The 15,164-nt window shown below is 41.0% G+C and overlaps 1 protein-coding gene across 1 annotated transcript in view; it reads right to left on the bottom strand.

Annotated features, from left to right (window-relative positions):
* Nucleotides 1–15,164, bottom strand: part of DLGAP1 (DLG associated protein 1) — a gene marked incomplete at its 5' end in the record, with an annotated part of 134,316 nt that overhangs the window by 12,223 nt on the left and 106,929 nt on the right. Inside the window, 2 exons of the mRNA XM_083866677.1 lie at nucleotides 3,432–3,850; nucleotides 12,394–12,485. Coding sequence (XP_083722803.1) covers nucleotides 3,432–3,850; nucleotides 12,394–12,485 — 511 coding nt within the window. The remainder of the gene's footprint in view (nucleotides 1–3,431; nucleotides 3,851–12,393; nucleotides 12,486–15,164) is intronic.

Here is a 15,164-nt window from a genome sequence, read left to right as displayed (position 1 = left end):
ACAACAGCAAAAACCAGACAGGCCAAGGCTGCAGGAGAATGTTCCTGTTTCCACCACTGCTGGGGGAAAAAAAGTGGTCAGAGCTGTGCAGGGAGCCAGGTCTGATGCTGCTGATTTTTTATATTAATGGTGACAATAGAGGCCTGAGCCAACAGCCACGAACAACTGTGGTGAGGATCTGACTATCTGAATTTTTGTAGGGGAGAGGTAGGAGGAGCAAGCAGATGGTTGAGGGAAAAAAAAATAAAAAAAATCAACAGTTGATTTCACTTGAGGCCTGATCCAAAGCGTCAATCAACTCTCACAAGGTGTTTAGCCTCAGATGTGTAACATCTTTTTTTTTTTTTTTTTGTGAGGGCCATAGGGTTTGTAGCCAACTTTCCTGTAACTGCAGAATACACTGAAATCGTATCAAGTATGTTAGCTTGAAGTGTGAGTGGTGTTCATCTGCCTGTCACACATGCTGCGGCTTTATCAGAAAATGATTTCAGATAAAACCAGAATATACTACACAATAAATAATTCATGGTGGAAGGGAAGCCACATTTCTCTCTATATTGGCATTTCATCATGCAGCCGCTGAACCACAGCTTGTTTTTATACAGAGCAGCAGACTCCATTTCCCAGCTAGAAACATTCAATCCCATCTGGTAGATTCATTCCCAGCTAGATAATACCCCACGTATCTATGTAACATACAAGCTACTGTCAAACAGCAGCGAGCCGTCTCCCCGAGACAGCTGTTCCGCACAAGGGCCGCTTTGTCTGCGGGAAGCGCGGATCGTTTTACGTGGAGCGCCGGGGGGATGAGCCCTCTGTCAGCTGCCATGGCATCGAGAAAACCTCGCTCATCACACGTTCTCGTTATTTTGTTATCTGGCCAAACACATGCTGGGGATGTCAGGTTGGAAACAAAGGATGCATTCCCTGCTCTGGTTATGTTTCATTAGGGAAAGCAAAGCAAACGCACCTCTTCTCCTCCTCTCCTCTCGCTCTTTAAAGTTTATAGATGTATGAAGAAGACGTTTTTCGGGGCAGGGTTTGTAACAACCAGGCTTTTGTTTCTGGCACTGCTGAGCGGGCAGAGTGGCCCCGGCCATATGCTTTTCCTTGGCACCAGGTAGAGCAGGACGTGCTGAGCTGCAGCAGAAAGCCCTGTGCAGCCTCTGTGGGAGGCAGCTGCCACGTGCCACAGCAGCTGACAGCGTCACGCAGAAATAGGGACTGCAACAGTGGCTACCAAACCCAGGTGACCCTTTTCCTCCCGCCATTTCCAGTGATCACAATAAGTGCTGGGACACATGCCAGGTGTGCTGTGAGGAGGTGTTGGAAATAGCCAGCCAAACCATTTCTCTTTCTTCCCCATACCTGACTACTCCCACTGATGGCTCAAAGAGCCCTTTAAAGCTGTCTTATATCAAAGACATCAACACACTGAGAGACAATTCTGTACAGATATGCATTTTCTGCATCTGTGAGCCTCTTAAAATTCACTTCATGTTCTTTTCCTTCTACTTTATTGGTTGCCAACCTACCCTGATGCACAAATAAAATATTTATAGGTTTTTCCAGTATTATCAGTTCATAGAATGACAGAATAGTTTGGGTTAGAGAGGATCTTTAAAAATCATCTAGTTTCAGTCCCACTGGCATGGGCAAGGACACCTTCCACTAGACCAGGTTGCCCTAATCTCATCCACCTGGCCTTGAATCCTTCCAGGGATGGGGCATCCACAACTTCCCTGGGCAACACCATTCCAGTGCCTCACCACCCTCATCATAGAATATGTTTTCCTTATGTCCAGTCTAAGTTGTTACGACTTATAAAAGTTGAGTGTTTCCTGTTTGTTATGTGCTCACACTTCTTTTTCAATCTAAAATCTCATAGTTCATGAGGTTTATTTCTTCATACTACAGCAACAACAGAAACCCTTTTATTCTAATACATGTTCAAAGAGATTTTTGAACACATTGATGGTGTGAGTTAAAAATGAGATTCAAAAATTCTAGAACTTGGGCAATCTGGATCTGCTCTTAAGGTCAAACCTTCCATATATTTTCTTCAGAAGAAATTGTTAGCCTATTATACAACATAAATTTTGTAGAAATATAAAACCTTTACATATCTTAAAATTCAGGTTATCTTATACTTGCCATTAAAATCAATTTCCAGTTGCTTACAGTTTTGTCTAACTTTGACTATCTAGATCATACCTTTTCATTCATTGGGTTGAATGGAAATTTCCAGCAGAAACAGCTTATGCATTTCTAAGATTTTTTTTCCAGTGTTAATTTCTTTCCTTTCATAACTCAAAACTTTTAAATTTCAAAATAATTCAAACTTCTCACTTCTTGAGAGGAAAGGTTAAAATATTTTAGAAGCAATTCTGGAGCTGAAGTAGTAGTCCTTGCTCTCGTAGAAGCTAATTTGGGGGTTGGAAAAATAATACTTGTATATATGCAAGAAAATATGCTTAGGTGTGCCTAAATTATAAAAAACTGAATCTTCTATAAGCAGCTGCTCCATAGTGTTTCCCAGAAGCTCACTTCTAAAATTTGAAACAGCTTTATTTGCAAGGAGAATGTTCATAAGCTCACAGGTTTACCTCTGTCTAAAGTTGACAGCTAGCAATAGTACTGTTCCTTGTAAGAGAAATAAATGGAAAAGAATCCTTCCATTTTTACTGGGAGAAAAAATTCGGGACTGGGAAACACATGCTCAGCCCTTCTGCCCTAATTAGAGTGAACAAATAAGATGTGAACTACTCAACCCTCAACCCTTCTGAGTAATGAAGGTTTACTAGAAAGCCAGCCCCATTATCTTACAGGTAGGTTAATATTGCTGACAGTGGTGACAACTGAGATGTAGTTTGCATGTGTGTGGGTTTTTATCACACAACATGAGGAGCTTCTTTTATTGGGACAGTCAAAGCAAATGAGAACTGCAAGGGAGATGTAGGGAGGCTGGAGAGGGGAAGAGAGGGAGAAGCATAACTGAAATCTCTTTCAGGAGGGAGAAACATCTAAACTCTTACGCCAATCACCATCTGAAAAGGCAACTGAAATATTAATTTACTTTAAAGGAACTACAATCTGTTAAAGCATATTCTAAGGTTATGAGAAGTGATTTCAAATAGAAGAGTTAAGAAACATTAATACTACAAGATCCCTAACCACACTCTCCTAATTATCCGTTGAACTATGCAATCCCAAAAGCTAATACCACTGGAGTTCCAGAAGTGCCGAGCATTTGCATTCCCTGTCAGCTTTAATAAGGATTATTATATACACACATACAGTCCTTTTGAGAATCACGACCATAGCTTCATTAGCTAAGTAAGAAAAGGCACAATACAGAATTCACTGGAGTGAATTTGACCTATATTAAATACTTCTTTGCAGTTGCAATATTATTGTGTGTGGTTACTTACTGTCCTCGGGTAAGTTGTTTTCACGTTCTTCTCTCTCCATCTGTTGGCACCAACCCTCCATACGATCTCTCTCTGCCTGAAGTAGCTTCAGAAACCAGTGGCCATCTCGTGGGCACACTGACCTTTGAACAGCTTCCAGAGGATCTTCAGTAATAGAGTCAATCCATGGGTCAGGAGGAGGTAAAATTGATGGATCAAAATCTGTGTCAAAGTCATCATCCACTGCACATGCATGGTAATGGTTTCCTGACCCTTGTATGCTAACGGTAGAGGTGCTTGCATCTCGGGAGAACTGTCTTGATATTTGTCCAGAACATGTATTGTCCTCTTGAGGGTCGATTATTTCAAAGTTCTCATGGAAATCCAGGTCTGCTTGCACAGCTGTTGTTACACTGTTAGATCGTGTAAACCTGCGAAAGCTTTGAGGAGCACAAACAGAAAACGTTTAGAAAGTTTTTTCTAGATAACTCGGTGTGGAAGGACTTACTAAGATTCTGCCACTCATCCTAAGACTGGCAGTCACACCTCTCAGTGCTACATTCTTTCAAGAGGTGTCTTTTTCTTGAAATGATCAGCATAAGTTTTTTTTTCTCATTGCAAGCAAACAAACAAGCATCTCTCTTTTTCCATGCAAGCTTACTGTTTATTGAGACAAGAACCTCTAATTGTTATGTGGTTTAACAAAGCCAGAGGCCAGCCCAAGAGAGAGGTAACAGTGCCAGTAGCTCAGGATTTTAGGTTACTGATTAATGAGAAGTTAAAGGGGCCCAATTTTCAGAAGTGGTTTATCTTTCAATTTTTAAAACCCAAACTCCTTTGAAGTGTGATATGTGAAAACACATCCAAACTCACAAGCCACATTTAAAATCACACATGTGAGATCAGTAAGATACTAATACCAATAAGACTATGTAATATTATACATTGCATTTATTCAAAAAATGTACTTTAGACTCAGATAAATTTTATTGCTTCTTCATACTTATAAATCTGCCATCTCTCGCAATTTTAGCACCCATTTCCAGTGTCCAGACATTCTATTTGAGTTTCAAAATGATCTCTTTTGCACCAAAGCTCTAGCATTCTGCCTGTCTGTGTTACCCTCACTGTGATGGCTGCTCTCCTGTAGGGAGCTTCCTCTCACCTTGCAAGTTCCCCTGTGTTGGGGCATCTGAGGATGGAGAACAACCCTGAGGGCAAAGGCAAGAGCAGGGGAGAGAGGAGGTTTGGGGGTTTGGGTTAGGGTGGATTTTTCTTTATGTAACAGCACTTCAAATTCTGCAGTCCAAGGCATCTTATGTGAAAAGGCTGAGGAGCACAAACAAGTATAAGGAGTGAAAGTAACTGATGTTGTTTTGGGGTGGTAATGAGAGCCCATTTGATCAGTAGCGAATCATGGAGGGCACGAGCAGAAAACAAGTGAAGCAGACTGCTGTCTTGCCCTATGATGAAAAAGAAGGTAGAACCATAAAGCAATTGACATAGATGTTTCTTAAATCAGTAATATTTAAGCTTCAGAATTAACAGTTTTGAATCGAATAGGGACAAATTCCCATCTCCTCTTCTTAAAATCCAGGATGCCTGTGCACTCATGCAGCCAGTAGTTAGTGTCCAATTTGTTCTCAATCTCACATCTACACTTACAACTAGTGTTGGGACCCATTGCCCTGTGATATTTTGGCTGCTTTGCCCTTGCCAGTTCTGTTTTTAGTTTGTCCCCAAGCAGCAATGAAAATGCTGAAGAGATGGTGGAACTGGATGTTGGGTGCCATTTCACTTCCTTTCATTTATATTCCACCTTCCACTGAAGAGCAATAGCCAATTAGACAAGTACAACTGACAGCAAAATTTCATCAAGTATACTTAGTTTGCAGCTGGTGAGGGAGCAGATGGAAGGATGCTGAGGGAAAATTTAATGTCCTATATACCTGGTGCATCCAAATAGCTCAGGGGAACTGCAGCAGACTTCAAGGAGGATTGTAATAGGTCCTGCTGATAGAGGAAATTAATGTCTGTTGATCTGGGACTTTGAGTGGAATAAAGCAAAGCAAAACAGGAGTTGAAAAAGGTCCTCCAATTAAAAAAAAAAAAAAAAAAAAAAAAAAAAAAAAAAAAAAAAAAAAGTGCCCAATTCCTCTGCAGAAGAAGGCTCAAGTTGACATCTCAGCCATACCAGTTCCAGTAAAACTTTAATAATAGATTGTGTACATTTTTTTTAAATAATCACAAGCATTCTAACATAGTGCCTGCTGTTTGCACTTCTTTTGAAAGAGACACTGTTAAATTATACAAAAGTCATGGTTGTGCCACTGTAGTTGTGCATGATATGCACCAGCAAATTGAAAAATAAAGAGTGCACAGAATTCTTCAGCTTGGTAGTATTTATCCTTTGGAAAGCAGAGAAAAGCATTTTGTTATGGACTGATACATCAAAAAAAGTTAGAAAGGGAGGACAAGGTCACTGTGGAGATGGAATCCCTTCCATAGCAGAAAAGGTTTAGAAAACAGATGGCTGAGGAGGACTTTGAGAGATCCATAAAATCCTGACTAAGGGATATTTCGCCATTTCTCCTAGTGCAATAAACAGTAGGGAGGAAGGCAGCCATCTGCAAGGCTTAGAGGTCTAAAGATCTACATCTAATGAAAGGAAGTACTTCTTCACAGAATGTACAGAATTACACAAATGTGTAACTAAATTGCCACAGAATCCTGGGAAAAAGCAAAGGTAAAAATAGGTTCAAAGAGAACTTGATCAAATTCACAGGAAGAGCCATTACAGATATTCATATTTGGCTTAGGAAGTCCCTGAACAACATGATACTAAATTGTGAATGTCTACTGGGAGAAGTAGTGCTTAGTTCACACACTTTATACTTTACACACACTCTTTTATACTTTTCCTAAGTATCTGCTATGGGCCCCTGGCAGAGAAAAGCTGTCATGATAGTATTAGTGATTAGAAAGACACTAACATTAGGCTGACATTACAGGGAAAATCTATTGGTCCAATCCATGTTAGTTTTTTTAGAAATAGCTTTAATTTGACCACCAACCTGACAAATCCCTTATCTGCACTGAAATACACACATACAAAAACATGTGTGTCCACACAGGCACATGATGACTGAGGATTTCTTTTTAGTCATTTACTCAGAGTTCACTGAGAGCCAAGGCACTAGTACACAGTGTACTTTTCTACACCTTCCATAGCACTGGTGAGAAAAGCAAACGCCTTAGTCCAGGATTGCTCTTCTCCATGTCCCTACCTCTACATCACAGCCACCTTCTGCTTTCTTCAGTGCCCTAGACTCTGACACTCTTCTGTTTCAGATGACCACTTGTGTTTTCAGTTAACACCATGGCTTTTCAGTGTATGCCAAAACCCAAATGTGAAAGCATCAAAGTCTGCTTGACAGGAGGACGTGTTGTTGTCATTTCAAGTCTTTCAGGAGTGTTCTCTTACTGGGTTCAGGATGAGCTAGTACCACCAAACCCAGACTCTGCTTAACAAATGAAATAGAATGACCTACTTTTTTTGCCTTTGTTTTATCTATATAATAGTATGCTACAGGTTTGCATGACAGTTTCTTGGCACTGGATTATGTAACTTATCTGCCTTGAAAAGAAAAAGTTGGCAATAGAATATAGCATCAGTTCAAAATTAAAAATATACTTCCAAGGAAATGTATTTTGAATAAAATGGAAATGCAGGTAGGCACTTACTATCATCCTGCCTCCAACTCATCTATATAAAATGCCCAATAGATGGTAATTTTAATCTCTGACACAGCTTTCTGACTCACTTCCAGGATGTTTTACTCTCACAAAACACCATTTGTGCCCCATAGGAGCCTTTTTTGCTTTGCTTTCAGTTAAAACTCCATACCAGAGGAGAGCTGTTGAAACTAATGATAAAGTTTTTGCTACTTCTACCATATAAAACAAGTTTACCTAAAACCAGGAAAAAGTTAAGAACTGAAGTTTGCTGCTTCTTCTCTTTCAGGCTTGGTCCTGTAGTCAGTTGTGCCCTGCAGGCACAAGGTGTAATAATTACAGCTTCAGAGAACTGCAGCAGATATCTGGCCTAGGGTGCAGAAAGCCATGAAACCTCAGACTGGATAAACCAGTATAGAGAACAACAAAATGATGTGTTTTGAACAACAACAGGGTCACTTGCTGGCATTCAACTCTCAGCTTCTAAGTCTTTGGCTTTCTTTTGCAAAACATGTTTGCAATTCAACTTAGATAACTTAATTTGTTCCTAAAAAAACTCCCAAACCCCAAGCTTCAGAAAAGATCTGGATTTCAAACCAACTGATGTGTGGTCGATCTCACAGGTATTTAGGTTAAACTCAGCCTCACTTTACCCACTGGCTGTCCTCCTTCTTGGTGGTGGGCTTCTCTGCTAAGACTGCAGCTGCTGTCAGCAGAACACAACAAACTGCAGAACAGGTTAGCGGATATGACACTGTGTTTCTAATGGCAGGAACAATATTCCTGCTCCAACCCCATTCCTTGCAGCAGCTCATCTTTGTTCATCACACTGTTTTAAGCTGGTTGCTTTATTTGTTTTTTTACCAACTCTTGGCCTTTGCATTGCAGAGCAGAGATGCTGGCTGGAGCACTCAGCCTCCCTCCAGGGCTTGGTCTGGGGCAGGAAGGTTATTGGCAACCAGCAGGGTGTGATCAGAAATTTATGGCAAATTCTGCCAAGGCCAGGCTTGCAGCAACCCACCATCCGGCTGGGAGCCACCAGGGCTGTAAGTGGTCCCTTGGCTCACAGGCAGCTGTGGCCAGAGAAAGAGATTGGCCCTGTCAGAGCCAGGGCCTGCTTTGCCTTTTGTTGACCAGAGCAGCAGTTCCCCCTCCAAGCATGCATGGTGTGGGAGAAGATGTGGGGAATGAGTTTCACCAGGGTGGGACTGGCCAGAGGAACTGGTGTGGGTTGCAAGGGACATTTAAAGGTCATCTAGTCCAACCTCTCTGCAATGAGCAAGGACATCTTCAACTAGATCAAGTTGCTCCAAGCCATGTTCAGCCTGACCTCGAATGTTTGCAGGGATGGGACACCTACAACTTTCAGAATTTCTCACTGGAATGGCTTCCACCATGGAGAACACAGATAGCCAGAAAATGCTGCTGAGAAAACCCATGCAAGTAGTTCACAGAATCACAGAAAGGACCCAAAAGGATCCATCCCTTAGTTGGAAGGGACCCATCAAGTCCAACTTTTAGCCCTCACAGGACATCTCCCAAATGTCACATCATGTACTTCCTGCTTAGCTTACCCAAAATACAGACTTGAAAGTTCTAACAAGTGCAGGGTTGAGAAGTTTGAGTTAGACTGTAGAACTGGCCTATTGTATAGGGAAGACACTAAAACCTATTTTTTTTTTTTTTTTGTTGGACAGTAAGTAACCAAACCCAAAAACCTACAGGAAAAAAACCAGAAAAATATGAGTTTATGTAGTAACAAAATCCAAAGATGTAAGGGGTTTTTATCCTGGAAGAGACAACACAGGGTTTTTGTTTGATTGTTTGCTTTAAGTTACCATATCATTATTTCAAATTATTCAAATTATTTCAGTGATTCCACTTTATACCATATCAAGAGGTGTGCTGTGGTAAGACGAACTTTGTGTATCAAGATCTTGTGGTAAGACACACTTTTGTGTATCAAGATATGGGGCACCTTCCTCAGTGCCCCAGAAACCAGAGAAGAGGGAGAAGGACAATCTGTCTGCTGCTGCAGTGTCCTATGGCAGTATTCTTACTCCAGAAATTACCATTGTTTCAGTATTCAAAAATTCTTGTGATGGCAAGTCAAGTACAATTACCAGCTGATGGTACATCTAGAACAACAAGTGAGACAATTTTGGAGGTGAGAATGTAATAGGAGGAGATCTTGAGGCAGGCAAGATAAATTGCAAGAGAGACTAAAACTGATTACAGAGCTATGGGACTGAAAACCCCTTGTTCATGAAGAATGAATGCTAATTGTTTTTGGCAGAATAAATTATTTCTTTTTTTTTCTGCTTCAGTGGCACTGGTTGACTTGTAACAACTCAATTATCTTCTGTAAGTGAGGAGGGTGGTCCCTTGAGGTCAAGAAGTCACAGGTAGAAAGAAAGGACAAACAGAAATGGACAGAAATTGAAGTGCCCTGAGATTGCATGGATGAGTTTCATTAGGTACACTTTTCAAAACTGCCCTGGAAGGAAAACAGGAAGAACATTTTGGTTAGGGTTTTGCCAGTTAGGAAAGGTCAGGTGAGAGATAAAAGATTAACAACAGTAAGATCATGAGGTTGAAAGAAATGCATACCAATTTCTCTCCAAGAGAAAGACTGGGCAGAGTCACTCTATAAATGCTAGAAATCACAGAGCTACAGGTTGGGAATGGGTGTGAAAAATGTTATTGAGAACCGGCAGCATAAAGAACCGAGGATAAGATAAACAGCAGCAGTGGATCCAGTTGTGTGTAATGTGGTCAGGTAGCAGGAAGCACATTTATCCTTTGAGCAGTACAAGAGGAGGAGGAAGACTGAGGCATTGTCTTGGCAGGAGGCCCACGATACAGAAAGGGAAGGGCCAATGAAAGGTCTGAGGCAAGATGGAAGATTGAAGAGAGAGAGCTGTCCTGTGAAGATGCTCTGTTTTTGAATTATTTAGATCAAGAAATGGAGGCAAAATGTTTTGCTTACCTGGTCCAAACACAGAAGAAGAAATATTTAAAAGGAGATGAGGAGGTAAGACTCCTTAGTGTGAGAATGACAATTGTATGAGGTGAGGGAAAGGGGAAGGAAAGAGCAGGAATCCAAGAAGAAGACTGAAAGTTGTGGTAGGCTTTTGGTGCACTAAGCAAAGAGATTTCTTGTTTTCTAACAGTGTAATTAATAGCTTAGTCTGTCAGGAAAACATGATCAATTTACTGTATTTATCCTTCCTGCTGTGTCATTCTTCTAATTTTACATTTATTTCATATTTCTGAAGCCTAGAATATTTTTAAAAACACTAATTTCTCAAAGATTCATCTAAAAAGGCCTTTTCTTAGGCTTCGCAGATGGTATGGTGCAGGGACAGTGAAGAATGTACTGTATTTACAATTCTATTCCTGTAACAGATAATCAATACATTGTGCTCTGCTGTGTTAGGAAAAAAAAAGAGTATGAGTGCCCAACTGCGATGATAAGCCCTTTGTGTCTTGAGTGCACTCATTTTCTAAGGATTAGGGGCTGTCCTTTATCAGCCAGTTCACTTCTGAAAGTCCATGATAGATTGCTGCTTGCCCGTCTGCTCCAAACAGCAGCAACCTCAACTTCATCAGCAAGGAAACCCCCAAACACAGCTGTCAGTAAGTAATGCAGAAATATTGCTCTCTCAGAGCAGACTCTCGCAGGCAAATCTTACCTTTTTCTCTGGAGCAATAAAAATTGCAGTAGAAAGAGGACTTTGGAAGTAAGGTATTTACAAACAGCCATTTCTTTCTTTCTTTCTTTGGAGGGAGGGGGAGGGTTGGGCTTTTGGGGTAGTTATTTCCTTTGTGCTCAGGCTGAAGTGAAATTGTCCTTCAGCATCCATTCTAATGTGCTCATTTATCTAGTGCTGGAGGAATTGCGGGTAAATGGGGCTAAGGTCTAACACATAAAGAAATGTCTGCCAGCAAGAGATGTTTTCGCAGGTTAATGAGGAACTTGGTAACAGCCTAGCAGGGTCATTGCAAAATCACATTTCTTTTTGCTGAAATCACTTTAGCCTTTTAAAACCACAGGAAAATGCTCTGCTACTTTATAGGGAGATTTGGTTGAATTGAAAATGGTGTAGACAACCTGCTACTTTTGAGTATTTTTAGCAGATGTAGGGAAAAAAAAACCAGTGTGAAAATGTACATGTCCACTGGCTCCTGCAGTCAGCAAGCCAGAGAAGAGGAGAGGGCCTGAATTGTGTCAGCTCAGATTTACTGCACCCAGGTTTTCTCTGGAGAAATTACAAGGATAATTTCCCCCACTGACAAGTCATACTGCACTGAGGCTTCACCTATGACACAGGAGGGTACTGAGAGTTACCAAGAAAGGGGCTCCAGCATCCAAAAGTCACACTGTGCCCAAGCAGCCTGAGAAAAGAGAAGCTGGACTTGTGTGGGTGCTTGGAGCCACAGCAACACTGGGCAGGCCTGCACACTCAGAGGCAAGGGGAGAGTCTGGCTTTTCTTCAGCCACTGAGTCAGTTACACTTTTGGGAAGGAAATAAGATTTGCAGTTGTGGTCAAGCACTCAAAAATTTTACATGTCTCCCTAGTGCTATGCACAGTTATGCTGCCCTGCAATGTAGCTGCAAATTTGTCATCAGAAAGAAACATAACCCTTAAAGACAGCTGCTCTAGTTTATTTTTTCTTTTAATTTTTTTTCTTGGATTATATTTGTTTATTAACTCAGGATATACTGCAGATTGGGAGAACAGAGCTTTACAGGCTTGCTTTGTAATCTCAATTTTTTTTTTTTGCAAGGGAGCAATTGTAACGCAGAGATGTCTGGGCGAGATACCTGAGTAAAAGCATCCAGTTTGGCTCTGCCACTGACTGCTACATGTGGCTGAAATTATTCTGCAGAAAAACAAGGTAAACTTTTCCTCATCAATTCTATGCTGCTGCAGACATCCCAAGACTAATACTCCAGCTGCAACGCTGTCAACTGTTAGGTAGATTTTCTGGGGAAAAAGAGATTATTTAAAGTATATGAGCCCTCAAAATATGTGGCACTTCTATTTCTCTCACTGGTCCTGAAAAATCCTCTCTGAAAAACAAGAGCTACAGCATTTATAAGACTCAGCTTTTCAGCTGGGTGATCTAACAATTCATCCAGGAAGTAGGTTTATGTGGTCATGTGTGCAGGAACTAGAGCTCTTAAAAATTAATTGTGGCATAATTATTTACTTTAGAAAAACAGTGTTAATTTTTACTTACCACTTCTCCTCCTCTACTTGAACTCCTATGGACTGGAACTTACTGGTTACTTTATTGTCACCTGGTATGGTGGATTCTTCAGCACCATCAACCTTAAAAAACCCAAAACATGACAGGTAATTAGAATGTATTTTAGGAGAGATATCACCTGGCTACTGGCAGTTTCTATGCACCTTAACTACTAAGTGTCTGCACATAGAGCTTGTACCATGAGTTCCTTTATCTAGTCAGTTTCTCTGTGGTGTGTTCATTTCTGATGTTATTAGTGAATATTAATTATTCTTAATCTATGCCTCACCTTTTGTTTGATTTTACCTTCTATCTCTATGTGCATGCATATGTGAACTCGTATCAAAATCATGTGTTTATTTTGTTTAAATGTTAGTGGCTCAAATCAGAGCACTGCAGAGAAGAAGGCAGATATGAGTCTTGGATGCATTTTCTTTACTGCTTCATCTTGCAAACAGGTGGTTCCCAGGAGCATGGGCTGGAACTTAATATCACATCTCCATCTTCAGCTCCATGAAGAGATTTGTGCCAATGGTATAATGTTGAAATTTAACCACAGATGTGTCTTTGAATAAAATCACAATATTCTGGGTCCAACAAGTGTAGTTGTTAATTCCCAGTGCTATATATAATATGGATAGTCCTACAAGAAAAACGTTTTCCAGCTGACAGAATTTTTGGGCCATAGCAGTGTCATGAAGTGGCCTGTAGCCTCAGACTGACCATGGGTGTGCAAAATATCCAACTGTAGTGGTTGTTCCACCAGCAACTTCTTGTTGAGAGCCACTTGACCACCTGTGCTCAGTGAGGGATGGGAGTTACAGAAGCTGTTCTGTGATGTGAGGTACTTCCTTGATACTGGGGGTTCTGGGGAGATAAATACACCTTAAATCCCATAACTGACAGAGTGTAGGAACCTTTTGATGGAAGGGCTTAAATTTGCTTGTTTGCTCAGCAGATTTACAGCAAAGGCTTACAGTGCCCTAAGAGTGACTGGGGGGTGTAAAGGACACACATGGAGGTTCATCAGAAGAGCACAGTAGGTTAATTTGGCAGAGGAGGAAGAAAACCAGGAATATACCCATGGCTAATGCAGCTTGCCCTACTTTACAGAGATGGGTTGAACTATCATTAAGGTGTATACTTGGCCTGAGTTCAGACTCAGCTTGAACTAGGTGCCCTTTACTCAGTGGAGGGAGATTGACTCTATACTGCCAGTCAGAGGACTTAGAGTGTACCTACTTTCTTTAGGGCAGTTGTTTATAAGAAGAAATTTTTGGCATTAACACCTATCTTAAGGTATTTCTACTCCCACAGTATCCCTTCAGCTGAACCATCATGACTGCTTGAGCAATGATGCTGCAAAATGGATCAGACAGCAGACTAGTGCAGTAAGTTGCTTTTATCTGTGAAGCCTGTCTGACTCTAAAAGTATCATTGATGTGCACATGTGAGGCTGGCACCATGCACAGGCAGGAATCCTGTAAGGCCGTATCCCTGCTGAAGGTTTTGTTTCATGTCATCCCAGCTCCAGGTGGTTTGTGCCACATCTTCATTGGTTTGTACACAAATCTGCCTTGGCAGACTTTCACATGCCATCATGATTATTTCATGTGATTATACTGGTAATCTGTAAATTTCAAAGTTTAAGAGGGAGATTGTCAAAGGCTTGAAGAGCATTTGGAGCTCTGTTTTCCTCAGATCTCAGGAAACTGAGGCCTCTATACCTTTCAAAAGCAGCGTTTGTTACTTGCAACACTACCGTAAGAAGAGATAGCAGGGAGGTGGTCTCTCAAGAACCATGATTCACCTTAACCATCGTTCATTCTGCAAACATGAAAATTATTTCCTTGTATCCATTGCAGGGTCTTTGCTGAGGAGTCTTGGTTTCTTGGATTGGTGAAATAAGGGATTACAATAATATAATGGCATCTTAAGCTTGCTGGGAATGGGAATACAAAACAGGAGTTTTCCTCTATCCCTGTCCCACCTGGATTTTCTTCTGTGTTTAACACTGAACATCAGCCCTTCTTTCAGAATATACCCAAAACATACAGCTGTGAAGCAGGAGAAGTCTAGAACAAAGGCAGTGAACTGAATCCACAGGCAATAGCTGTTACAGTCCTTCCAAGAAGAAGTGACAGGAAAGACATAGCTTCTCCAGCAGCTGCCCCTGGGATGGCATACTTCAACACAGCACCTCTCATCTATCTCATCAGGCTGATATAGATATTTCATGGTAAATTCTTAGATTTTACTAATCAGATAAGCCTGTCCAGGCACATGGTGCTGTGCTTACAACCACCTTCTGCAAGAAAAAAATTTGTGTCTTCTTGTGAAGGCTGATAAGCTGTGGATTGCTATTCTACTCGCTCAAGATTCATCTCCTGTCAAAACCTGTGTTGATTCTCAGGTTCTGTGTTGATTAATTTTAAGTTCAAGTACTTTGTTACAAAAGCTAATCCTGCAAGCAGATAGTTGGGAGTCCTATGCACACTATTTTTAGGAGGGGAGTAGGGGGGGTGGGAAAGATTAATTAAGAAAGCAGATTACACAAATCTAATTTATTTACTCTTGTCCTTTCTGTAAACAGGAATGATCTTTGTCAGGGTTAGTTTTCTTTTTTCGTTCCACTAGAGGCAACAAAATGTAATTTTCTTTAACAAGGGCAAATCAGAAGGAACTTATCTTCTGCTCTTGAGGCTAAGATAGGAACAATGCTGCCTCATTCAAGTGGCTACCAGTCATTATGAAATGCATGA

Source organism: Zosterops lateralis (genome assembly GCF_965231275.1).
Source record: "Zosterops lateralis genome assembly, chromosome: 1".
Taxonomy (NCBI): Eukaryota; Metazoa; Chordata; class Aves; order Passeriformes; family Zosteropidae; genus Zosterops; species Zosterops lateralis.
The sequence above is the reverse complement of the archived record's forward strand: the minus strand, read 5'-3'. Positions and strand labels throughout refer to the sequence as shown.